The sequence below is a fragment of the Scleropages formosus genome, chromosome 20 (assembly GCF_900964775.1).
Source record: "Scleropages formosus chromosome 20, fSclFor1.1, whole genome shotgun sequence".
In the NCBI taxonomy this organism is placed as follows: domain Eukaryota; kingdom Metazoa; phylum Chordata; class Actinopteri; order Osteoglossiformes; family Osteoglossidae; genus Scleropages; species Scleropages formosus.
The window spans coordinates 21,318,358-21,344,106 of NC_041825.1; the positions used below are offsets into that span (position 1 = coordinate 21,318,358).

General features: G+C 45.9%; 1 protein-coding gene across 3 annotated transcripts; it reads left to right on the plus strand.

Annotated features, from left to right (window-relative positions):
• Positions 1-2,479: 2,479 nt before the first annotated feature.
• Positions 2,480-24,632, plus strand: slc44a2 (solute carrier family 44 member 2 (CTL2 blood group)). 3 transcript variants are annotated; one of them, XM_018762018.2, is made up of 22 exons: positions 2,480-2,634; positions 12,378-12,426; positions 13,011-13,084; positions 13,295-13,379; positions 13,528-13,612; positions 13,697-13,813; positions 13,951-14,011; positions 14,418-14,541; positions 14,858-14,941; positions 15,163-15,275; positions 15,770-15,901; positions 16,072-16,171; positions 16,306-16,398; positions 17,510-17,594; positions 17,751-18,013; positions 18,429-18,523; positions 19,020-19,123; positions 19,265-19,338; positions 19,447-19,517; positions 19,972-20,060; positions 20,655-20,739; positions 21,825-22,385. In XM_018762018.2, exons 1-22 carry the CDS (start codon positions 2,598-2,600, stop codon positions 22,097-22,099), a joined length of 2,295 nt encoding a protein of 764 aa, XP_018617534.1. In that variant the 5' UTR covers positions 2,480-2,597; the 3' UTR covers positions 22,100-22,385. The 3 variants fall into 3 exon arrangements, with proteins under 3 accessions (XP_018617534.1, XP_018617535.1, XP_029102592.1); XM_018762019.2 differs by lacking the exon at positions 21,825-22,385 and adding an exon at positions 23,710-24,632 and having other exon boundaries at positions 2,482-2,634; XM_029246759.1 differs by lacking the exon at positions 2,480-2,634 and adding an exon at positions 7,744-8,213.
• Positions 24,633-25,749: the final 1,117 nt, after the last annotated feature.

Consider the following 25,749-nt stretch of genomic DNA (forward strand, 5'->3'; position numbering starts at 1 on the left):
ATTTACATTTATTCACTTAGCAGATGCTTTTCTCTAAAGCGACTTACAATGGATACTATGTAGTGTAATCAGCCCACGCACCTTATTCACCGAGGTGACTTACACTGCAAGATACACTACTTACACTGGGTCACTCATCCATACATCAGTGGAACACACTCTCTCTGTGTCACTCACACACTATGGGGGAACCTGAACAGCATGTCTTTGGAGTGTGGGAGGAAACCAGAGCACCCTGAGGAAACCCACACAGTCACGGGGAGAACATGCAAACTCCATACAGACTAAGCGAGGATCAAACCCACATCCTTTCACACCACTCAGGCACTGTGAGACAGCAACACTACTCGCTGTGCCACCATGCTGCCCCCATCCACCCATTATGCGTACCAGACAGAAAACTATTAAAAACAACCCATTGATTAACTGAGCTTGACACTTTTCTTCAAAGCATTTAACAATGTTAAGCTACCTACAGTTATTTACCATTTGTACAGCTCAGTCATTTTTACTACAGAAATTCACAGTAAGTACCATGCTCAAGGGAGGATTCAAACCTATGGCCTTCAGGTCCAAAGGCAGCAGTTCTACACTACAAGACCAAATACCCATATCACTGCCGCAAATAAGATGTGAAATTGTTTTGGAATTGGGACTTGAGAGGCAAATTTAGTTATATTCTTTACTCATAATGTACTTAATGCAAGGGGCGCGGTGGCGCGGTGGCGCAGTGGGTTGGACCGGTTCCTGTTCTCCAGTGGGTCTGGGGTTTGAGTCCTGCTTGAGGTGCCTTTGACAGACTGGCATCCTGTCCTGGGTGTGTCCCCTCCACCTCCAGCCTTTCGCCCTGTGTTGCCAGGTTAGGCTCTGGCTCCCCGCGACCCCATATGGTACAAGCGGTTTCAGATGGTGTATGTGTACATGTACTTAATGCTTCATACAGTACAGTGACGCATTTCATCAAAGAGTCATACTAGTTCAAGATTCAGCATGCTCTGAAGCAGCATTTCTACAAAGGGAGGAGGTCTTGCTATTTCCCAAGTCCACTGCAATCTTTTTCTAAACCATCAGTTCTGGACATGTTCATTCATCATCTGAACACAGTTGTTTACATTTACATTTATTCATTTAGCAGACGCTTTTCTCCAAAGCAACATACTTCTCTAGAAAATACAAAGTGTTCATTACATTAGTAGGAAGAGAGACGTTGATGCGGATGCGTGATTCTTAAGTAGGGTTAGTTACTTTCCATCATATGAACCACTGTTCATCACATGAGTAGCTGCATAAAACTTTATCCGAATATTCACGATTCCTGATCACCTTCCTAGTATTCATTTATTTATTGAGATACATATAAACCTTTACATTACATTACAGGAGTAGTTGTGTGAAGGTTTATCCATTGTTTAACAGGCATGATGTCATGGGTTAAGTGAGTCTGGAAGGGGTGAGTTTTCAGACCCTTATTACATGTGGACCGAGATTCAGCAGTTCTGAGTGACAGGGGGAGGTCGTTCCACCACATCGGAGCCAGAACCGTGAACCTCCGCACTTTACCTTTCGTGCGTGGGACCACCAAGCGGGCAGATGTGGAAGAGAGTAGCAGTCTTTTAGCAGTTTTATTCAGCACATGGAGGCAGGGATCCAGAGCCCATCCTGGTAACATCAGGTACAGAAGAGGAAGTGACCCCGGACAGGATGCGTGCGCGCGCACACACACACACACACACATACACACACACACACCATACCACGATCAATTAGGTGTGAGCAATCCCCCTCAAGTGCACTTGACTTAACACACATGCTGCTACAGACAGTTCATCCATGTGGTTCATGTAATGCTCAACATAGGTGCACCACAATGTGTCACACAATATGTACAATGTCGTTCCGTCCAGGGTTTAGCGCCCCCCCCCGGGGGACTCCGGGATGGGCTCCGGACCACCGCGACTTTAGTGAATGAATGAATAACTGTCAGTTGGGTGACAGCCCAGCACATTGCAGACAGATTGTTTTCTTCATAAAAAAACGATAATGAATACAGACCAAATGTGGTCTTAGAATGTATTAGGTATTCTTTACTGAAAAAAAGACTTTTCAACTTATGAATCGGTTAGTGAAGGACACTGGCAAAAAGTCTTCAAAGTAAAATTAGAAATGATCAGACTTGCCAGTTCTTTCCAAAGACTTTCTGAAACCCTTCATGTGCAGAAACATTAAAATATTCACAGATCAAAAGGCAGTGTGAGAAAAATCGCTTCGGTGCGCAGTTTCCAAGTTTGGAAAGCGCTTCGTTCCCCATCCGCGCAAAAAAACAAACGTGCGCGCTTTGTCTACATTCCAGCGCAGGACTGCGAAGAAAAGTACTCGAGAGTCCCCACCTACACCTTCCAATCATTGGTGCGTTTCCGTGTCAATCAAAGTAAGGGCGCGGTCATTGGCCATTGAAGGCGCTCTGTGTCGGGACAGCCCGTGTGTCCCGGCCCCTCCGGTGGCGGCGCTGCTGCGAATCACGTTAAGCTCAATAGCGGCTCTCAGATCTTCGCTCCTTCTCTACAGTGTTTCGGACACGCGTGTAAGAATCCTGCGCTATGGATCCCGACGAAAAGAAAGACTCGTCGAAATATGGTAAGAGGATCTTTGACGTGCTGCTCCCCAGTTTGTTTTTCTGCGGGTGGTAGGAAGGGAAGGCGGGGTCGTGGAAACAATGCGCCGCCGTGGATGGATGAGTGGATGGGTGGCTGGTGGGTGGGGACCCCGGGCCGGGTGGGGAATGGAAACACACACGCAGGCTCGTCTTGTGTTACTGCGAAGTGTATTAATGATTAGTGCGTGACCAGTGCGATCAGGCGATTTTTTTCGCCACGCGTGGGACGGCGTGTCTGGGATCCGCGGGATCTTCTCGGTTCCACGAGTATCACTTACTTACTGTTGTTTGCTCCCTGCTGTTAAAATGTAATGCAGTTTTCTTGTACAACAACTCATCGTCATGTGACTTAGATATACTTTGTATTCCCTTGACCCTCCCTTGCTGTAATGAATGAGTGCAAAGAAGAGATTGATGTCGATCATGATGATCCTGATGTTAATTGCTGTGCCATTCTGTGTTTCTCCTCATATGATATGGCCTCACTTCCGAAATGTCACGGTTAACAAAATCCCCTTCCTGAAATGTGATTTTTTTTTTTTTTTAAATCATGGTGTCTTGTTGAGTGTTGAGTCAACGTTAAGTTTCCATACATGTGACTTGTGGCCTTCCGAATGACTTTGAGTGTTCCTTCTCCCCATACGCACACCCGGGACGTTCTAGATGATGCGCAGCGTGTGTCGTGTTCTCGCACGCCTGCTCTCCTCTAACCCTTTCTCAAACCTTATGAAACCGCATCAGGTGAAACCCTTGTGAGCCGTGCACCGGTGCCGCACGTCCATCCGCTCGCGCCGACTGCTCGTCGGAGAAAGGAGAGAGTGTGAGCCCCTCGCAGGAAACACGGGGTGTATCCTGGACGCTGGACACGGACTCATACGCTCAGGAATTGTTGTAAACCGCATGTCTTAGCAATGGGGTGGAGACTCACTCAGAAAAGGCCACAACATGCTGACTCCTCGCAGACAGGGCTTAGTCGGGATTCAAACCCTGAACCTGGAGCTCTGCGCTGTTACGCGTTTCTATTCTCTTGTTCCCCATTGCGCAGGACACCACTCCTCACTGTGTCTGATGTGGGTCCGGGCCAACTGGAAGCGTAGTGGTTAGAGCTACTGCTGTCTTTGGACTCAAAGGGCACGGGTTTGAATCCCACCTCCAGCTGTAGTACCTCTGAGAAAGATATTTACCCTAAAAATTGCTCCAGTAAAATTACCCAGCTCTATAAATGGGTAAATCGTCGTAAGGCCCTTAACGTTGTATGTGACTTTGGAGAAACGTGTCGGTGGCACAGCGAGTAGCACTGCCGTCTCACAGCACCTGCATGGTGCGAGAGGACGTGGGTTCGACGCCCGCTCGGTTTGTGTGGGTTTCCTCTGGGTGCTCTGGTTTCCTCCCACAGTCTAAAGACATGCTCTTCAGGTTCACCCATAGTGTGTGAGTGAGTGACAGAGATGGTGTGTTCCACTCTGATATATGGATGAGTGACCCAGTGTAAGTAGTGTATCTAGCAGTGTAAGTTACCGTGGTGAATAAGATGTGTGGGCTGATAACACTACATAGAGTTCATTGGAAGTCGCCTTGGAGGAAAGTGTCTGCTAAATGTCATGTTTCGCAGTGGCCTATTCCAGCTCTCTTTCACAGAAGCGGACACGCTCAAGTACGCTCCTCGCTCTGATGCCACCCTCGTCTTATGGCTTCTTTGCTTAGAATAAAATTCTACTCAACTTTGTTCCCTCAAAATAACATGCTTTAATTGCTCTTCACGCAATTGTGGTTTTAACTGTGCTGAGATGCTAAATAATTTGAACTGAATTTGTGTGTTTTGGGGATCCTCTCAGCATCCCCGTTAGAAGCAGAAGAATGACGCAGATAAGGAAGGTTGCTGTCTGTATTTAGTTGTTACGGTGTTGGTTCACATGACAGTGTTGGTTGAGACCTTGACTCTGCAGCTACTCCCACAGTCCCAGTGCGCTCAAGGAAAGATCAGAGATCAGAGAGGCCCGGTGGTTTGTGGGTAGGCCTCAAGGCCCTGTTGATCGTGGTTTCATTATGACCATCTGTGGCACACATGGACCTGGTCCGGAAAGCAGACTGACGAGGTCTGTGCATTCCTGCTTTGGCTGGAGTGGGCCGAGGAGCACAGCGTGCTCAAGTCAGCTGGAGAGAGGGAACGGTCAGGGCAAGGCGATGAAAGACAACCATTGTTGGCGCCGGCCGCTGCGAGTCCTCTCACGGACGCATCGGTGAGGCCCGATCGCGCCGCGCCGCAAGGAAAAGCGATGGAAGGGAAGGGCAGGGCTTTGCAGAGCAGGGCTTGCTTTGGCACCAACAAGCTGGAACATGTGGAAGCAGAAGCTCACGTAGAAATTCCTTCCCTCTTCCTCTTTTTTTTTTTCTCCAGAGGTAGATCCACACACCGGGAGCATTTTGGGGTCTTGAGTTTTTGGGGCTTGGTTCCGTAGGCAACTCTCGACAGCGGGGCGGAGCCTGTATTGGGTACCGTGTTGCAAGTGCCCGGCGTGTCCACTTGCACAAGGCGCCAATTCATTTCAGGAACTGGCAGTCAAGCGGAGGGGGCGGGGTGACGCAGTGGGTTTGACCGGGTCCTGCTCTTCGGTGGATCTGGGGTTCGAGTCCCGCTTGGGGTGCCATGTGATGGACTGGCGTCCCGTCCGGGGTGTGTCCCCTCCCCCTCCGGCCTTGCGCCCTGTGTTGCCGGGTTAGGCTCCGGCTCCCCGCGACCCCGTAGGGGACAAGCGGTTTCAGATAACGTGTGTGTTTGTTCAAGTCATGTGGCTCCGCTCCCGCTAAAACCCTCGGTCCCTCCTCCCCCGGTGACTCACGGCCCTGTTGCCGCACTCTCGTCTGACACCGCACGTCACGGCACCGAAGTCAAGTCTGCGTCCGTTTCATCTTGTTCAGTCATATGTTCCGCTTAAATGTAGGGAAGAAGTGTCTGCTTGCCCGCTGACGGTTGTTTACTATGAAGTGTAAATGAGCGTTTCAGTGGGCGGGGAGCACCGAAGTACCACTGCCGGTGGAGGCGGAGCGGCGACCCGGACGCAGGACGTGCCGGCGGGTTCCGCGCGAGACGTGTCGTGCAGTTCCGCGGTTGGTGTTGCTCGTGGCACGCAGCGAGCGTGTTGAAACGCGATGACTGACGGAAGGCCAAGCGGTCGGGTGACGTTTCTGTGGCGCGTGAGGAAGGGAAGCGGCAGGAAGGCTGCGAACGGAGCGAACGAACTCCTTGGCGCGTGGTCTCGGTTTCGTTTCTGGCGCCGGACCACGGGAGTTCTGTGCGAAGCTGTCAGAGAGTTGTGGATGTTGTCTCCTCGCCTTCTTCCCTTTTCCCCCCTGCAGTCCTCGGCGTCTCGCGTTCACCGGACCCTCCCTCTGGGTCCTGCAGCTCTTCTGCGTCGAAGAAGAAGGCTCTGTGAACGTCCCCTTTGCGACGAGAAACGTGTCTTCCAAGCAAATCCTCAGAATGTTTTCTAGATCATGTTTAACGAGAGATCCTTTCTGGGATCGTTGTAGTGAAGGACACTTCAAGACACGAAGACTAGCTTCTTTTATGATGTTCTTCACTTCATCCTTTAAAAATAACTAATTTTTTTTTTTTTCTTCTTTCCTTCTCCAAATCCTTTACACTGGATATGGAGTATGCATAAAAATTTATTTTATTTGCATACTGTGATGTTTCATGCTGCTATGGAGAACCGTATGGGATTTTAATGGTTTAATTATCATCATTAGGACATTTGTCAAAGACTGCAGTGAAACTTCTTCTGAGGAGAGGGAGAATGTGATTCTTGTGGAGGGGTGTGTTATTTTGGAGAGAGGTGCAAAAGGGGTGTTTTGGGTCTGTGTGGTACTTCTGCATATCCATATGGGTGGCACAGTGAGTAGGGCTGCTGTCTCACAGTGCCTGGGTGGTGCGAAAGGATGTGGGTTCGATCCCCATTCAGTCTTTGTGGAGTTTGCATGTTCTCCCCGTGTCTATGTGGGTTTCCTCTGGGTGCTCTGGTTTCCTCCCACAGTCCAAAGACATGCTGTTCAGGTTCCCCATAGTGTGTGAGTGACAGAGAGAGTGTGTTCCGCTGATGTATGGATGAGTGACCCAGTGTAAGTAGTGTATCTAGCAGTGTAAGTCACCACGGTGAATAAGGTGTGTGGGTTGGTAACGCTCTGTAGAGTTCATTGGAAGTCACTTTAGAAAAAAAGCATCAGCCAAACAAGTAAATGTAATTCATCAGCATTCGCCTGATGAAGATCCAGTCCTTCCTTAATGTGGGTGTTGCCCCATGCATCCGGTGTGTTCTTCTACGCACTCAAGGGCATTTTCATTCGTTCTGGATTACGACGACGTTGTGATTTGATCAGTCGAAATGGGTATTTCAATTTGATTCCGTTCCCCAGGTCTTTTCTCCCAGGTGTCGCTCACCTGCTTCTTCTGCAATGTACTGTGAATGTGAAATGTCTCAGGCTGTAGCAGCTGTTTGAGGGATCCTACCAAGGCAGGCAGTTTTCGTAATTCGTAAGCAACTCTCTGTGATCGTATCATCGCACGTCTTCTGACGGGAGAAGAATCCCGGCGCAGGCATTTTAACGATTACGTCATTAAATCTAAATTCGTGCGACAATTGCAAAAAGCAGAACCGGTGTTGGCTGCTGGTAAAGGAGGGACATGTATAGATGACCGGTGCTTTACTTGGCTTATTATTTCTAAGGAGGAGCAACAGTGTGTCAGCTTGTGACTTACTGGGAAAAAAGACATAAAAATGAGCACGTTCCTTGTGAAGTTTATTTTTTGACGCGTGGGGTTCGATGGAAAGAACATGTTCCGGCGTTTAAGACGAGGGCACCCAGGGCACGCTAGGCAGGCGGCTGATACTGAAAGTGACACGTTTTGTTCTTACTGTAAAGGCGGAAGACAGAACTGCTGTTTTCTCATTGTTTTCGAAGGATCGAGCTCCATGCTAAAATTAGACTGCCGTGGACGGTCTTGGAGGGTAGCGCTAAACTGCGAGCCAAGGGTGCAGTCAGCGTCTCGAAGAGCGGGCGGGGGGGGGGTCTGCTCCAACACTGCGGCCTTCTGAAAGTGGGGGGCGTTGCGGGGCATGGGGGACACAAGTCCGCAACATATGTGCGAGACACACCGCTTAACCCGTGTTTTTGACAGACCTTGTTCAGTCCAACCCTTGGCAAAGACCCCTTCTCGATGACCCTAAAGCGAGCGTTCGGTTCCCATCGGGGGAAGAACCGAAGCGCCGCTTGAGAAGATGGGGGGGAGGAAAGTGAGCTGGAAACGAAACGCAAGCCAGTTTGTAGAAAGAGGGCAGGACTCGGTCCTTTTCAGGGCGAAGGGTTGTGTGTCTTGAGACTCTGCCGGAAAAGGAAGTGAGCAGTTTCAGCGAGAGCCCTCAGAAACGCACCGTGTTTTCGCTCCTACAGCTACCGAGAAACCGTGTAAAGGAAGAAGATGTGGCATCGGTAAAGGCTGCTCATTTCTAAGTAAACGCGTACATAGAACAACGTACTATGACGATGCCAAAGGAGAAAAACGGTAAGAGTTATGGGTCATGGTTCTTTTTTACAGCATCCTTCACACCTGACCGTTGTGCGACCGTGCCAGCCTTTTTTTCGTATTTGTGTTAACCGTTCTCAGAGGTGGGGGCATGGTGGCGCAGTGGGTTGAACCGGGTCCTGCTCTCCGGTGGGCCTGGGGTTCGAGTCCCGCTTGGGGTGCCTTGCGACGGACGTGTGTCCCCTCCTCCTCCAGCCTTGCGTCCTGTGTTGCCAGGTTAGGCTCTGGCTCCCCGCGACCCTGTATGGGACAAGTGGTTTAGGCATTGTGTGTGTGCGTACACGTTCTCGGAGAGGATGCGGCACATGCCGGCAGCTGCAATAAGAGAGACGGGATCATGAACGCAGCCATGTGTGTACAAAGTGGAACTGTGCTGCAGCAGATAGATGAACGCCCTTCACCCATCCGAGCACCTGCGGGACCTGTGAGCTCGGCCCATGTTTTCAGACGCTGGTTAAGGACTGCAGGTTCTTTGCTGAACTTATGTAATCAAGCCGTTTACTACGCTGAGCAGATGCTCCACGATCTTAGCAAGTATGTAAGCGTGAGAAAAGCCACAGCAGGATGTTTTGCAGATCTAGCAAAGGAAACGACAGGCAAACTGTTGCTTCTACTGGGTACTTGTCGCATTTTTAAATATGTGCATTGACATTTATCTGACACTTCTCTCCAATGCAACTTACAATGTTAAGGTTACAATTATTTACCCATTTATGCAGCTGGGTAATGTTACTGGAGCAATTTTAGGATAAGTACCTTGCTCAAGGGTACTACAGCCAGAGGTGGGGATGGAACCTGCGACCTTTGGGTCAAAAGGCAACAGCGCAAATGACTATGGGAGCAGCTGTCCAAATTTTTAAAGCTTTGTTTAATTTCTAGGAGAGGTGCGGTGGCGCAGTGGGTTTGACTGGGTCCTGCTCTCCGGCAAGTCTGGGGTTCGAGTCCTGCTTGGGGTGCCTTGTGATGGACTGGCGTCCCGTCCTGGGTGTGTCCCCTCCCCCTCTAGCCTTATGCCCTGTGTTGCCGGGTTAGGCTCCGGCTCCCCCGCGACCCTATATGGGACAAGCGGTTTCAGATAATGTGTGTGTGATTTCTGCACTGGATGACACTGATGTGCATAATTTTCAGTATGTAACACAGATATGTTTAATAATTTGGCTCAGTTTGAATGTAGTTCCTGTTGAATATAGAAATAGAAATTAGTTTCTTCCATATTATGTAACAGACGTGAGCAGTGTGTACACACAGCCTTATTCTTCTTTTGATTCATGAGTGAATAACCCACTTTCATATGTTACTACTTTAGTAGCATTTCAGTAGACAGCAGTTGCCTTCAGATACATATTGTAGCACGCTGTGCACGGGGTTCGGACGGGGCAAAGAATGACAGCATTCATTGTGAACGTTTATTGGAATGCTGGCACGAACACAAGGAAATTTTTTTTTTTTTTTCTTCCAAACTTTATTTAATAAAGTTATCAATAATACACACTACCAAAACAATACATTAAAAATCCACAATCAAACAAACCCAACACCATTTTCCTACAGTTGGTCAACAAAATTACTAAACAACCATTCGTATCATAATACATGCTTCCTTCAGAATACATGAAATACTTCTAAATTACAGTATAAAACTTGATCATACCCCTAAAAACAGACAAATAAATACAAAAGACATACATATGAGTAGTCATCACTACAAAAACTCAAAGTGCACAGAATCACCTGATAAAACAAGGCCATTAAAATCTGTAGATAAAATGCTATGCAAATAAAACCCATACAAGTTAAAAGACCCCTTCTCAGGCTTTTCTTCAATTTTTTTTCTGCCTGACAAACTCACCCCCTTATATTCCCCGTAAGTTCCCACAACGGTTGAACACATAATTCTATTTTACCCACAATCCCCCACTATTTACAATAAACCCATTTTCCCACTCAAAGATGACACTCCCCAGTAACGTGGCTCGTTACAGTATTTCTTGTAACTCATCCATGAATAGAACGAGTTTGTATGTAAAGTGGGGGGTGCAGTGGTGCTGTGGGTTGAACTGGGTCCTGCTGTCCGGTGGGTCTGGGGTTCGAGTCCCGCTTGGGGTACCTTGCGACGGACTGGCGTCCCGTCCTGGGTGTGTCCCCTCCCCCTCCGGCCTTACGCCCTGTGTTGCCGGGTAGGCTCCGGTTCCCCGCGACCCCGTATGGGACAAGCGGTTCAGAAAATGTGTGCGTGTGTATGTAAAGTATTAGTCATGCAAGTTCTCTTTTTTGAGTTTTTCTAGCTATGTCATGTTGAGTTCTTATAACGGGCACAGAATGAAATAACGGTACTCAAAATAGGCTTGTCTGAGCTTAGCGGGAAATTTTTACGTTTTAAGGGGATCCTCTTTAAACAATTGTACATTTTTTTTTTTTTTACTGTTCTTTACGTGATCATTGTGTTTGCTGCCGACATTATGTAAATTTTTTTAAGAGAGGGTCATGCTAATGTCTACAGGGTTTCAGCTAATTATATTCATACATTTACTCATTTAGCAGACGCTTTTCTCCAAAGCGACGTACATCTCAGAGAGATATAAGACGTAATTGCAGGCGTGTGATTCTTAAGTAAACTTTGTTTCTTTCCACTTTATGCACCGATGTTCATCGTATGAGAGTAGGTGCCACGAACAGAGGTGGGAAACAGGAGGTGGGGGTTTGGACCCAAGTGCGGGTACGTTTATTCTGGGACAGTCGCGGGATAAGGCAGAGAAACGGAGGTCGGGGACAGGTGTGGGTCTTCCAAGGTGCAGACATCGTTATCCAGGGCAAAGCAGATCTCAGTAACCGAGGGAACAAGCAGGGGTCAGAAACCAGGAAAAGCAATAGCACTACAGGGAACAGGGAACTGGCAGTAGATCGTTGAATCACAAGTCAGGCAGGATGACATTGTAAGATTCCGCAACCCGGTGTGGTGACGGTGCTCCTTTTATACCCAGTCCTGCTGATCAGCGGCGGGTGCGGTCGTCTGCTGTCGAGGGCGTGGCGTGACAGTAGGTGCATAAAACTCAGAATAGAGGATTCCTGATCACCTTCCTACATTTTTTTTTTTTTTTTTTGTAAGGTACACAGACATTTACGTACAATACAGGAGTAGCAGCTGTGTCAAATAAAATTAATCAGAACTACTTAAACATATTGTAGCCTGCAGACTGTTGTCATATAAAGCTCCAGGGGCAAATTCAGGCCCAAATTCCAAAATAAGGATGTGATACGAAGGGGGTGCAGTGGCGCAGCGGGTTTGACTGGGTCCTGCTCTCTGGTGGGTCTGGGGTTTGAGTCCTGATTGGGGTGCCTTGCAATGGACTGGCATCCCGTCCTGGGTGTGTCTCCCCCTCCCCCTCCAGCCTTGTGTCTTGTGTTGTCGGGTTAGGCTCCAGCTCCTTGGGACAAGGAGCTTCAGCAACTGTGGATGGGATACAATTTTACATGAGTGGAACAGAGTGCAAAATATTGTATAATCAGCCCTCGACTCCCTACATTTATTCCCCTGACAGTAATCGCTAAATTACTATCATTAGTACACAGAATTTTTTTTCCGTTGTTATCTGTTCTGGTAATACCTTTTGTTTGTAGCTCCTGAATCAATATTTTTCAGACCTTTTTGTCCAAACGGATTTCAAAAGATGGTAATGTCAGGTTTTTAATTTTTTAAAAATTTTTTTTTAAAGAATCTTGCATAACGGTTCACAGGAAATGAGTCCAAAACAGACTAGAAGCACTTTTCTCATAAACGTGGATGGAAAAAGTGCATGAATATATTTCAGACATGCCTTCGACCTTCAAAACCAGACTTGGCGTAGATGTGCTGCAGGCCCACATTCAGTCCTGACTGCTGACGCCTGAGTGCCTAAAGTAGGCAGCAAGGCCAGTCGCCATCCTGACACTTTAAGTTCTTATAGCAGGTCCATTTTGATACACCATCTTTTGTGTGGACTGGCAGGATACGTGTAAATATGAGTGTGTGTCGCACACACACACACACACACCCGTACTGGTGATGTGAAATCAGGATTACTGCGTTATTGATGGTTTTAGTGCCGCAGACGCTGATTCCTGTCACCCATAAGATGACACTTTTTCCTCTTTCTCTTTGCACAGGTGAGGCTAGGAAGTTCGACCCCAACTTCAAAGGTCCCATCTATAATCGGTAAGAGTCCATTCCAATCCCTCGCCAAGGGGAGAGAGACATGATGCACCTTGTGTGTCCCGCAGTCTCCATGCTATTGCTGGTGGCGGTAATGGAAGTGGTGGTTTAAGGCATCCTGTGGCTTCTATAGGGCAGGACGTTGACCACGGTGTGGCGTGGGACACGCTCTTCCCACTGACCAGCACTGAATAACTGACGAACAGGTTGTTGACCTGCAGACTGTTTCCTGGGCACCGCTGTGCAGTTTAAAGGAGTAACGTGCTACTGAGAACCACAAAAAAGTCATACACGGTTTTGGACACGTAGACTGACGTTTGTTTTCTTGCGCAAGAGAGGTGGTTAGAAAAGATGAGTTTACCTGGTGGGAGGGGCCAAGATTTGTAGAGAAGTCTGTAGATACCCAACAATAGCTCATTTTCCCATTGACCTTTCAGTGTTCGTAGACCATTCAACGTACAGTAAGGAGAAATGTCGTTTTTTTTCTGACCGTTTCAAGTCGCGGCCGTCTTTTGTAGCGCTGTGAATGTACGCAACATAGTGTCACAGCATAACATGTCACCTGTTCGTGTGTCTCACCTGTCCAGGGGTTGCACTGATGTCCTTTGCTGCATCCTGTTCGTTTTGGCCTTGCTGGGCTACTTTGTGGTGGGGATAGTGGGTGAGAATTTTGCTCTTCCATTTTGCATAAAACAAGGAATATTACGTTTTTTTAATTGAAAAGTTTACTTTTATGTATGTATTTCAAGGCAAATTTGATGCAGGCTACAGTGGGAAATAACATGTTGGTTTTTCTCCTATGCATGTGCTCGTTGTAGGATTATTATTAATTATTGTTCTAAATGAACACCAATGCCCTCTCTTTTATTAGCCTGGTCCCAGGGTGACCCCAGGAAGGTGATTTACCCCACAGACAGCAGCGGTCAGTTCTGTGGCCAAGCAGGTACCCGGCTGGAGTAAGTACGGCCCCGTCCCACCTGTTCTCTGAAACAGCTGTCCTCATGTGTCGCTCCTCCGGCTGCCCCTCGATGGTGTGTGTGTGTGTGTGTGTGTGCGCTGCCGTGCGTCGTGTACCTCTGTGTAACCGAGTGAAATGTGCTGCAGGAAGAAGCCGTTTCTGTTTTACTTCAACATCATGAAGTGTGCCAGCCCCCTGGTGCTGCTGGAGTTCCAGTGTCCCACCACTCAGGTAACGCAATGCCCTACGCCCCCCGATGACTCCTCGCTGGGGTTTTGTCTTACTGCTGTGCCATTTGCTTGTACGCTTTGTCAGATCTGTGTGGAAAAGTGTCCTGACCGGTTCTTGACCCTGAAGAAGGTCGTTTCGAGTAAGAACGACCAGGATTACTACAAGGCCTACTGCAAGGAAGGGACCGACCTTTCAACAACGGTGAGCACAGGAGGTGGATCGAAGTGAATAAATATCGTAAATTAAATTAATATGTGATCTTAATAAACTCACAAATATTGGGTTGATGGAGATGCCACTGTTGCATTAATGGCCTGCATGACCACTTTATGTTCCAGAACCTTCTTCAGATTCTGAAGGATGGCCTGTGTCCTGCCATGGTTATTCCCAGCAGGCCTTGTGAGTCATCTGCCTTCCTAACCCCAGCCTGTGCCCCGCCTTCCTCCATCTGTCTCTGCCTTGTCCTCTTGTTCCTCTCTCCTTTTCCTCCTATTCACCAGCAGTGGAGGGGTGGGGGAGGGCTCAGTAGGTTTCAGTTAGTGCTGTGGTTAAGAAACCAAGAAACATCATGACCAGTGCTTAGTATGGGCTCCCGCAGAGCTTCGTGTGAGAAAACAAGTCATATTTTAGGCAAATGTCACTCTCTATAAGCAGATAAACAGTGAAGGAGAAACATTTTAATGGATAGTGCCAACAGTGTTTTCTTCAAGTATTTGGAAAAGAAGCAAATAAATGATTAAATGAATAGAACTGAGCGACAGCTGTGAACTATTCTTGATTCGGTGGCCTCTCTTCTCCTGTTCAGTTACACACAGGTGTTTCCCGGCTCTCGGCAAAAACAAAGCCGGTGCGGTCGTCGTGGGCAACAGAACCGTGTTTGATGACGGGTCGGACATGATAAACTCCACAGACCTCCTGGAAGGCGCAAAGTTGGTTTTTGGCTCTTAAACATGTATCACTTGTTGGGTTTATTTGTGCAGTAATACAAGTTACAGGATAAGAGGTCATGATGTTGTACTCTGTGGGTATTGTGCGCTATGTTATGGTTTTTGAAGCTTAATATTTTTGCTCTTTGTCACTCTACAGAGGCAATTAAAATTCAAAACACACAGTTGTAATTTCTTGCTCCAATCATCTTCTCAGTTGTTTGTGTTCAGATTTATTAGTATTAACATACAGACTCAGATCAGACTCCCACAGAGGTCCAGAGAGTTTGGGTTCTCATTGGTGTTGTGTTTGCTGCAGGAGTTCTAACAAAGTTAAGGAGCTCCGTTTGGTGGCCATGAAGATCTTTGAGGACTACACTCGGTCCTGGTACTGGATCCTTCTGTGAGTGCTGCCCTCTCTGCATTGGCCAACTTGGACCACCCAGCACAATATGCAGACCTTGTAGACATCACAGTCGCTTTTAGTTTAATTTCAGTTCCGTCTTTCTGGGATATTATTTGCATCTAATGCACTTATAAAATAATGGATTGCAGTGCAAATGGATAGTGATGTAATACATTCTGAATGTCTCATTGGCTCTCTCCTGCCTCGTCTTATTGCAGGGGTCTGGTGATTGCCATGGTCGTCAGCCTCATTTTCATCATCCTCATGCGCTACTTGGCTGGAATAATGGTCTGGGTTATGATCGTCATGGCCATCCTTGTTATTGGATATGGTATGATATAGGTCCAGAACACTAAAGCTGCCTTTAATCTATTAAAATACTTACCGTTGTGTTCCAATGCAGAATTACCACTGATATTAAATTACTCTTTGTATGTTTCATATTGTACTGTAAAGGTATTGAGAAGCATGTTATGGTTTTTTAAGGTTTCTTTTCAATTTTTCTTTATAACTTAGTGTAAAGAGGCAGTTAAAATTCAAAATATATAACTGATTCCATCCTTGAATTATTTGTGTTTAGAGTTATAGGCACCTGTTATTTTGGCCTGTCCATATAGGTCCATAGATTTTGGTTCTAACTGATGTTGTGTTTCTTGCATTCGTATCTTTACGCCACTGTTTTCATGTAGGTTGTGATATCTAATGGCACCGAGCAGTGCAGATCAACATGAAAAAGCCTAGGAAGACATTGCCACCGCCTTTCTAATCCAGCTCTGTCTTCCCTGGTGTCTCCCTCTTATGGCTGCTCTGTGCTTGGCACGGCAGGGATTGTCCACTGCTACATGGAGTACGCCAGACTGAAGCAGCAGCCAGGCTCTGACATCACCCTCCAAGACATCGGGCTGCAGACCGATTTTGCCGTCTACTTGGAGATCCGCCAGACCTGGCTCGCTTTCAGTGAGTCTCAATCATTGTCTTCGATCACCTTGAACAGCTTTTCGGCACAGCAGTGATTGCCGGGAATTTCGTAAGACAGTCCTCCCACAACCTTTCACGTAACTGGATTGTTAGATTAGATAGTAATTGTGAAGAGCTCAGCTTCTGTTTCCCTCGCTTTTTTGCCATAGTGATCATTCTGTGCATCCTGGAGGTGATCATTGTTCTGCTGCTCATCTTCCTCAGGAAGAGAATCCTTATTGCCATCGCCCTCATCAAGGAGGCCAGCAGGTGAGGCAGTGGGACAGCCCTGCGCATGTGAAATGGTGGATTTTTATACTGGGAATCGCATCAATAAGGACTTTCTGATGCAGTTTAATTTCCAAATGCCTTTTTAACATGCCTCCTGATCTGGTTACTTACAGGGCGATCGGTTATGTGATGTCTTCACTCTTTTACCCTCTGCTCACGTTTGCCCTTGTCGCCCTGGTGATTGCATACTGGGCCATCACTGCCGTGTATCCTTTGATGTAGTCGAACCTCTGGCCCCACTGTCCTCACATTCCATGCGGATGTGATCTCCTGTAGAGTGTAACACAGGACCTTTGTTATCGGTGGAGACATTCACACCCACGTGTCTGACTGTTAGCAATGACCTGCTGTGTTCTGTTCATTTTCGTCGCAGGAATTGTTTTATTTCGCAAATAAAGCAATTTCTGTAGCTGATGAATCTGTACTTTGTAGAAGCTCAACAACAAGGAGGTGGAAATATACTGACTCCTTGTATTATGAGCTAATTTTCAAATCTCCAAACATTTTTCCAGTTGACTTATTTCTAATGAAAATTTTTTATTTTTATTTTTTTTTTTTAACTTATTTCTTTTCTAAAATTTCTGTCTGTTACAGAACAGAATTGACTTGTAAACAGTCAAACAGTCAGTAAATGTCAGTCAAACGCATTGAAATGGAATAGGAGTATGGACCCGCTTAACAGTAATTCCTACTGTTCCTGAGAGTTAGTGATCAATAGGAGAGATTGGATATGTAGCGCTTTCCTCCAAGTGTGGTGCATGACCCCATAAAATGAGCAACCTGTAGACTGAAAAGCTGCGAATGGCTGACCGCATGCAGATTCCATTAAATTCAATTCCGATTATTTTTACGATACAGGGCACGGGAAAAAAGAAAACAAAAAGTTCCAGGGAAAGATACAGTACAGAGTAAGCAGCAATTACAGTTAACTATCAGGATATGTCAGGTGACAGCTGAGGAAAGGAAAACAAAAAAACTCCCAATGTGAAGAAGGGGAGAAAAACGAACCTCTGGGGTTCCAAATACCTCGGGCATCCTAGTGTTCGGACAAGGGATGTGTGTGCGTATGTCCAGTACGAAAGATTGGTCTGTCTGCGAAAGAGCCTTTGTCTGTGGAAGCTAAGCTCGGTATCCAGGCCCAGATCTGAGTTTGTGTCTATGCTTGCTGCTTTACGTTATTTTAAAGATATAGGTGTCGTGCTTCGGAGGGAGCGCAAAAGTATCGTTTGCAAGCCATGTAAATTTAAATGTCCTGTCGCACATCTGAACGAATGCGTTGTCCCTCCTTGAGCCGAGTTCCTGAACTGACCGTTTCAGCTTCCTTTCCACCTCGAATGAACCCGTCTACAAGGTGTTCAATGAGACAGACTGCCCACATTCCCGTGAGACCTGTGATCCCAAGGTGAGTTCTCCTACTTTGGGTCCACGATTGTTACTTTATCACCTAGATGACATAAATTGACAAATGAGTTCTGGCAGATATTTCTTTCCTAGTGTGGATTTTTAAGTCATGTCCAGGAACGCCTTGCTTCAGCCTTCATCCCCCTCTCATTCCCAGACGTTCAACACCTCCAACATCTCGGCCGTTTGCCCCGATGCCCAGTGTCTGTTTGCCTTCTACGGAGGAGAGACGTACTACCACAAGTACCTCATCCTTTTCCAGTTCTACAACCTCTTCCTCTTCTTCTGGTGTGCCAACTTTGTGACAGCACTGGGGCAGGTGACACTCGCAGGAGCTTTCGCCTCCTACTACTGGGCTCTGAAGAAGCCTGATGACCTGCCAGCCTTCCCCATCTTCTCATCCCTCGGACGGGCACTCAGGTACCCAGGGCGGAAAATGCTTTGTGTGACCGTATGTCTGGCTAATTCTGACCGGACTGAAATTGTTCAGAGCTTTTGGGTCTGATACACTGAAATAAGTGAAACCTGTTCTGTGTTTGCATAGCATCCCTTTGGCAACTGGTTCGTCTGCACACTATAAGGATATACTCCTATTGTAAAGTGGTGACTCTGAATTACCCACATTCTTTGAGTAACTGTTTCTGTGACTGATTGACATGTGGTGGACTGGTGTCCTGTCCAGGAGATAACCAGCCTTATTCCCCCAGTGATTCCCGGGATTATAATAATTGTGACCACCCCCAAAAAGTGGTCAATGTAAATGAATGGATTAATTAACTGTGTGTATTTCCCATTTCCATCATTGCGTCACCTCAGCTCTCTGCCTCCTGCTCAGGTACCACACAGGTTCCCTGGCTTTCGGAGCTTTGATCCTGTCCATTGTCCAGGTGATCAGGGTGCTGCTGGAATACCTTGACCACAAACTGAAGGGTGAGGCAGGAGTAGGGAACTGAGATGAATGCGGCCATAAGTCCATGACACATTTCCATGACAAATAAACTGCTTTAATACATCCTGCTCATTGTCACATTTCAAATTGCTTATGAAATTCAAGCGATGTATGGGGGTATTCTGTCAGGGGTTTTTGTACATTCCGCTTGTATGCACTCAAACTTATTGTAGCACCCTTTGATTGTTTTTTTCCACAGTGGAACAGCATGTACCATTTACAGCACAGCATTGGTATTTGTTGTTCTGAAAAAATCCTGTAATTAGTGACTATGCAAATGAAAAGGTGTTTGGTGATAGAGTAGAACTCTGTGGCATCTTCTGAGCCTCCCCAAATGTTATTCTAGAGGGAAATTAAACTCGGTTCAGCTCACATGTAAAAGCATTTAATCAGTGGGGTTACTAAGCAGAACGCTGTCTGTAGTCTGGTGTTTGTATGAAAGCATTGTGCTCTCCTTGTTTGTCCACTGTCTCCCAGGAGCCCAGAACAAGTTTGCCAAGTTCCTGCTCAGCTGTCTCAAATGCTGTTTCTGGTGCTTGGAAAAATTCATCAAGTTTCTCAACAGGAATGCCTACATCATGGTATGTGTGTAGTGTGTGTGCATATCCGTGTAGAGTGGCGAAGTTATTAAACAAATGGCAAGTAAGAAGTTGTCGTAATGGTATAAATTGGCCTGTTTGATGGACAGCTGGCCTGCGTCACGTACCATTGTCTTCCTCCAGATGGCGATATATGGGAAGAACTTCTGCTCATCTGCCCGGGATGCTTTCTTCCTCCTGATGAGGAACATTGTCAGGTGAGAGCCTCAAGGAATGGCCCTGAATGCTTGCTGTAGACAGGGTGTATTGCAGAGTGCCTCCATCAGTCTGCATTTCGCTCATCCTGGGCATCCTTGGGTCCTCAGGGTGGCTGTGCTGGACAAGGTGACAGACTTCCTGCTCTTTCTGGGCAAGCTTTTAATCGTCGGCCTTGTTGGTGAGTGACAGAAAAGTTACACCGATGATCATTATGATCATTTTAGACAAAATGAGCCATCGTATTTTTCCCTCATCATCTGTGGGCACGAGGAACATAGAAACAAAGATCTGATTTGTGATCCACTATAAAAAAGCCTGATGAGTCCGACGTGAGAAGTCATCTCGTCCCTTCGACATCTCAGAATATATGTGACAGCTGTCTGGTTCGCCCTCTTGTACGACGGTGCGCTTTGAAAATGAATTCATTCTCAGCATAGGGTTATCAGGTGATTTAAAGTACCTCGACACTACACTATACAGCCTTACGCTGTTTTTCCAGTTCAGATGCAAAGTACAAAGTGTGTTTTTTCGCTGTTTCTCGCAATCCGGCAACTGTGCTCAGGTGAACCCAGTTATTACTGCTATGTTTTGTGTTCACCTGTGACACCCCAACTTCTGTTGTCGTTGCCCAGGGATTTTTTCATTCTTCTTCTTTTCGGGGAGGATAAAGGCCACTGAGGATGTAGGCTTCACTCTTAACTACTACTGGGTACCGATTCTGGTAAGTGGCAGAAGTGGTGATCAGAGCTTGTGGAAAGGTTTTTACTCTGCCGCACTACACTGAAATTCATTACTGATGACGTGCCTCGTTTTTCACGCTAAAGAGTGCCCGGTCAGGATGAAGAGGCAACTGCAAAATAAGCTAAAATAGTGTTGTACATTTATCTGATGCTTTTCTCCAAAGCAACCTACAATTATTTACCCTTTTATACAGTTTGAGGTGGGATTTCAGACTCCGCCCTTTGGGTTCAAAAGCAGGTCTAACCAGTTGTTATAACCAATTAATAATGATGATGATGATGATGATGATGATGATGATAATGTTTGAAGACCCCAGCTATTTTTTCAGTCTGACTCTTTATTTCTTTGTACCGCTGTTGGTGGCATTCATATTTACAGTATGTGTGTAATTCATATAATAAAAATACACCACAGCAATAATAACTATAAACACAGCAGACAAATGAAATCGAGAGACGTGTATGATATTGTTTCAGTCAGTTGTTATGCGTCTCTGATGAGTGTCTTCTCCTTGGGTTGGACGACATGGTTGTGGTGAATCACAGAGTAACGCTGTGCTGGTCTTTGTCCTCAGACGGTGGTGGTCGGCTCCTACCTCATCGCTCATGGCTTCTTCAGCGTGTACGCCATGTGTGTGGACACACTCTTCCTCTGCTTCTGTAAGTCCCACCCATGTCCTTACATCTGGCTGCCTTGATCTCCCCACAGACTCACAAGTGTAGGTGGCCCTCGAAGGGAGAGTATAGCATATAGACCGTGGAACACAACTTTAGAGCCAACCTCAGTAGAATGAGCAGGCGTCAGGGATTCTCCCACGGATGAATGAGAGCTTTTGGACGCGATTCTCGAAGGGAAATCCTCATTCCTATGGGATGTGGGTTTTTCAGACGTCCCAAGAGTTGGTCTGTTTAGGTGCGGTATCTGCAGCGGTGATGGTTATAAAATTAAAATCATCACAGACAACTTGAGCAGCTGTTTCATTTCTGAAAAGGTGCCTCTAAACGTTTCGTCTCTAATGTCTCCACTGTACGTTCCACAAATTCGCATAAGATCCAGTTGTAGGTACCGAGTGTTTTGTAAACGCTACACGTCGCTTGTACAAGTGTGTTGTTAGTCACGGTGCTTCTTGAACTTTCCTTTTACTAACCCCTCTACACTTGTACCTCAACTCAACAAGAGGTCAGTTCGTAACTTGGAATTGTTCGTAAGTGCACCCACTGCGTCACGACTAATGAAAGCTAAATAATACGGCTTAATCCTTCTAATTATTTGAGAGGTGAAAAACATGAGATAAAGGAAAAATGAGCTTAAAATTTTCTAGAGTTTGGAATCTGGAACTCCAGGCCATTTTCTGCTCTGCAGTAGAGAGCAGACAGGTGAAGGAAATGTAATAAACGATAAATGAATAGACAAACCTGGAAATGTTCATATCCTCAAAGTCGTAGGTCAGATATTCGTAACAGGAGCTACAAGTCTACATAGGAAGCTTTTTCTCACTGCTTTGTAATAGTGTAACGGCTTGAAGTGTCTGTGTAGGACCTTTTCCTTTCTGCTTCTCACTTTTGTCTTTCTCTTTGTCTCTTTTTCCCCCGCTTGATTTCACTCCCATGGCGCTGTACAACCTTCCATGCCTCTTCCTTCCTCCCTTCTTCGTTTTTCCTCTTCCGTCCTGCCTTGTCCTGCCCTGTCCTCGGGTCATTCTAAATCACGCACGCATACGTGTGTGCGTGCGCACGCTTCCAAGGCGAGGACCTGGAGAGGAACGATGGGTCAACCGACAGGCCCTATTTCATGTCACCTGAGCTGCGTGACATTCTGTCTGTGAACGAGACCGATGAGGACGTAGAAGAACCCAGGAAAGATGAGGATGTGGCGCAGGCAGAGGCACAGGAGCAAAGAGAGGAAGACCAGGACATAGAGATGAAGCAACAGGTCATAGAGAGGCAGGCTCAGGAGCAGGAGGGGGAGGAGGAGGAGGCTGAAAAACCTCAAGAATCAGGCGAGGAGAAGCCGCAGTGATGTGATCCTGGAAGAGAGGAGGTGTGCAGGCCTGGCGAACAGAAGGAAGCAGGAACTCCACCGTGCAGCAGCACAGTGAGGAATAACAATGGACACGGGTTGCCTTTATCCTTCCTAGAGCGGGAATACATTCACGCAATTGATGGAGGAGTCATTGGACCCAGGAACTGTACGCTCATTGTGTCGTTTTATCCTTATAAATGTTTGGTATTACATATTTTCCTGTTAATTTTGAAAAAAGGAAGCTCTATAAATGGAATGGCCAAGTTTTTTTTTTTTTTTTTTTTTTTTTTTTTTTTTTTTTTTTTTTTCTCTCCCCCCCCCCCTTCTTTCCATCTGAAACAGTCTCAGATGACCAAGTGCTTGTGACACTGAGCTGGACGTGTGCCTAATACCCATTGTCTATTTATAAAGTCCCTATTGTTTTGATCCTTCTAATACCGCATATGCAAAAATACTGCTTGCACTAATGCAGTTTGTACACTTTTTACAGAAGAACACAAATGACACATGCGTGTTCCTTGCATTTGCGTTGATGCCAGCTGAAGCCAAATGGTAAAATCTGACGCGAGAGAACAATACACGCTGCGCCAAATAGCGAGAGCTGGGCTTCAGATACTGTATGTAACACATATTTGCCTTGGAGTGTCCCACTGCTGTCTGTAGCAAAGTCCCATCTACAGGCCGTGTGCCGTGGGCTCCTCTGTCTGACAGCTTGTCCTGTTGCATGTGGCCAACAAGCCCTTTCGTGTGCTATATTAAAGCCTACTGTCTTTCTATGATCTGTTTTCTTTCATTTCTTTCTGCAGTCTGACAGCATGTTGAACAAGTCAGGTGTCTTTAAAAAAAAAAAAAAAGGACAAAAAGCCTCTCGTGACACCAAGTACATGCCATGTACTGCAGCACCCAGGATGTGGTTTGATATTCGGTTAAACTCAGCTCAGGTTCTGTAGAGTTACATTTAGCTGATGCTTTTCTCCAAAGCAACTTACAATTATTTACCCATTTATACAGCTGGGTAATTTTACTGGAGCAATTTAGAATAAGTACCTTGCTCAAGGGTACTGCAGCCAGAGGTGAGGCTTGAACCTGTGGGTCCAAAGGCAGTTGCTCTAACCACTACGCTACCAGCTGTCCCTAGAGTTAGATGTTCTGTCCGTGTTCAGGTGGATTTCCTCCCACAGTCGAAAGACATGTGTGGAAGGAAACAATGGTAAACCACTTCCACGAAAACCATGCAAGTGGTCTCCGCGAATTGGCTTCGGCTTGACTCCATTCGCAGTACCCTGCTTTATATCAAAGTCCAAGCTGGGAATGGAAAGGGTGCTTTTAGTTTGGTGTAAAGCTCATACGTCGGGTGAGTGTTGGCACTTCTAGATCTGTTCGTGAAGAGATGTAGACGTAGAGTTTTAGCATGTTAATAGAATTAACTGCATTAATTGACTGAAACAAATTCTTGATCTTTTCATATTAACTTTGTGCATAACAAATACATTCATCTGTTTAATGTTTTACCATCTGTCTCATTCCCTCACCATCTGCCTTCTACCCTTTGCCCCTACGTCTTCCCCCTCTGATCCCGTACCCCTCTCCCCTCTGTACCGGGACAGTGGAGGACTTGGAGCGGAACGACGGGAGCATGGAGAGGCCATACTACATGCCGGAGAGCCTTCTGAAGGTCTTGAAGAAGAGGAACGATGCCAAGGCTGTGGATTAACCCTCTTTTTACTGGAGGCAGGAAGGAGTTGAGGTTCGGGATCGGAGACTAAATCCATCCGGTGCAGCTGCCATTAGAGCAATACTTCTGAAGAACAATTAACTCTGTTGCAACCGTCTTCACCTTTTGTAAGAATACACCATGTAGAGTCTTTTGTGCTACAGGTATCATTCCGTATCAGCAATATGTAGGAAGAGCAGTATCGCACCTTCTGTGGAGATCTGTGTGATGCTGGCGAAAACCACAAGTATTGTTTCTTGGGACCAGTCTAGTTTTTCGGGTATAAAGTGCATTTATTAAGACATATATTTTTTAAATATAACAGACAGCTTTCTACCACTGTGATAAAAAGGATCTAACCATTATCTGTATGGGCTGTGTCCTTGTTTTAGTATGCACAAAGAAATGTGGTTTTTAATATGAGTGATATCAGGACAATTAATCATATTTTTTCATAATTTGCATATGGCACACTGTAATAAGAGACTGCATATTTTCAGCTTTGCAATTGTTACTTATTTTTTAGTTGTGGAAATATTACACCATAATACAAGCACAATGTTTGGGATTAAAAGCCATTAACAACACAAATACTGGCAAATATTTAAGGTACACTTTTAGTCTAAAACAGATATTTCTTGAGCTTTGTAAATAAATTGTCTATATATTATTACTGTAGCCTTGAGACATTCTGTTCTAAGTAATGGTTATACGCTTTTGCCTTAAAATGGTGTGACGTGTTTACTAGAAGTTACATTTTCAAAATTGCAGATCTGTAAAACATGGTAATAGCACACACACACGTTGTCTGAGAAAGCTTGCCCCATGTGGGGTTGTGGCAAACCAGAGCCTAACCCAGCAACACATGGTGTGAGACTGGGGAGGGGTTGGGGTTGGGGTTGGGGTTGGGGGGCACACCCAGGACAGGCTGCTGCTCCATTGCAAGCCACCCCAAGCAGGACTTGAACCCCAGACTTGCGATAGAGCAGGACCCAGCCACGTCCACTATGCCACTGCACCCTCTGGTAATAGCAAAGCAGTACAGTACTTTTTACATGTTTTCTGGATTTCTGTGTATTTTTGTATTTTAAATAAATGTTGTCAAATAATAGCATGTTTTTACCTCGTTTGCTGCATAAGTTCCTATTTTTTTGTCATTTTAAATTTTCTTGCATTTTGGAATATTCAGAGACCAGATCTGATTCTTACTTCTACAGTTGTTCTGCAACAATTTGTTTTATAATGGAACAATTCATATTAAAACCCAGACGGACACTTTTTTCATTTGAATCCAGAACCCTTTATTCACGACTCATGTCCCTTGTTTTGACTTTTAGAGACATTCATATATATATATATATATATATATATATATATATATATATATATATAAATGAATTTCTTTCATTAAGTTTTTATTATTCAGGTGTCATTTAGTTCAGTTTAGTTTTTATAGAGTACTCTTCTCACTAGACATCTTTACTGAATGCAATTTATAGTATTTGTATAATACTGAACATACTAGAGTTTATCAATTTATACAAAAGGTTATTCTGTGTGGAGCAATTTGGACTCAAACTGGGAACCAGATTACAAGGCAATGGATCTACTCCACTGGCGGCCCTCTCTTGGCAACCCTACATCTTACAAAGTGATAAACATGAGCAGCTACCGGCTTCAGTGGTCTTCGGGGTATATTCCAGACTCTGGTTACGGCCTATAAGATGGTCAAAAATGTGAATGCTGATACCTACACACCCTGTACCCCAGCAACAGTACCCTCCTCCACCTATGGCCACTTGATCACTCACGAGGGGTCCAAAGCTGAAAATCTGTACTTTCTCAGTTTTGGCTCTGATGGTTGAATGAACTCCCCTGGTCCCTCAGAACTGCTGAATCCCTTGTAGCATTAAAGCTTTGTCTTAAACCCAAT

Coding starts and splice junctions, on each gene's coding strand:
- slc44a2 (XM_018762018.2), top strand. CDS start 2,598: ATGGATCCCGACGAAAAGAAAGACTCGTCGAAATATG. Junction 16,172..16,305: donor CTCATCAAGGAGGCCAGCAG/GTGAGGCAGTGG, acceptor GGTTACTTACAG/GGCGATCGGTTATGTGATGT. Junction 19,339..19,446: donor CTGATGAGGAACATTGTCAG/GTGAGAGCCTCA, acceptor TTGGGTCCTCAG/GGTGGCTGTGCTGGACAAGG.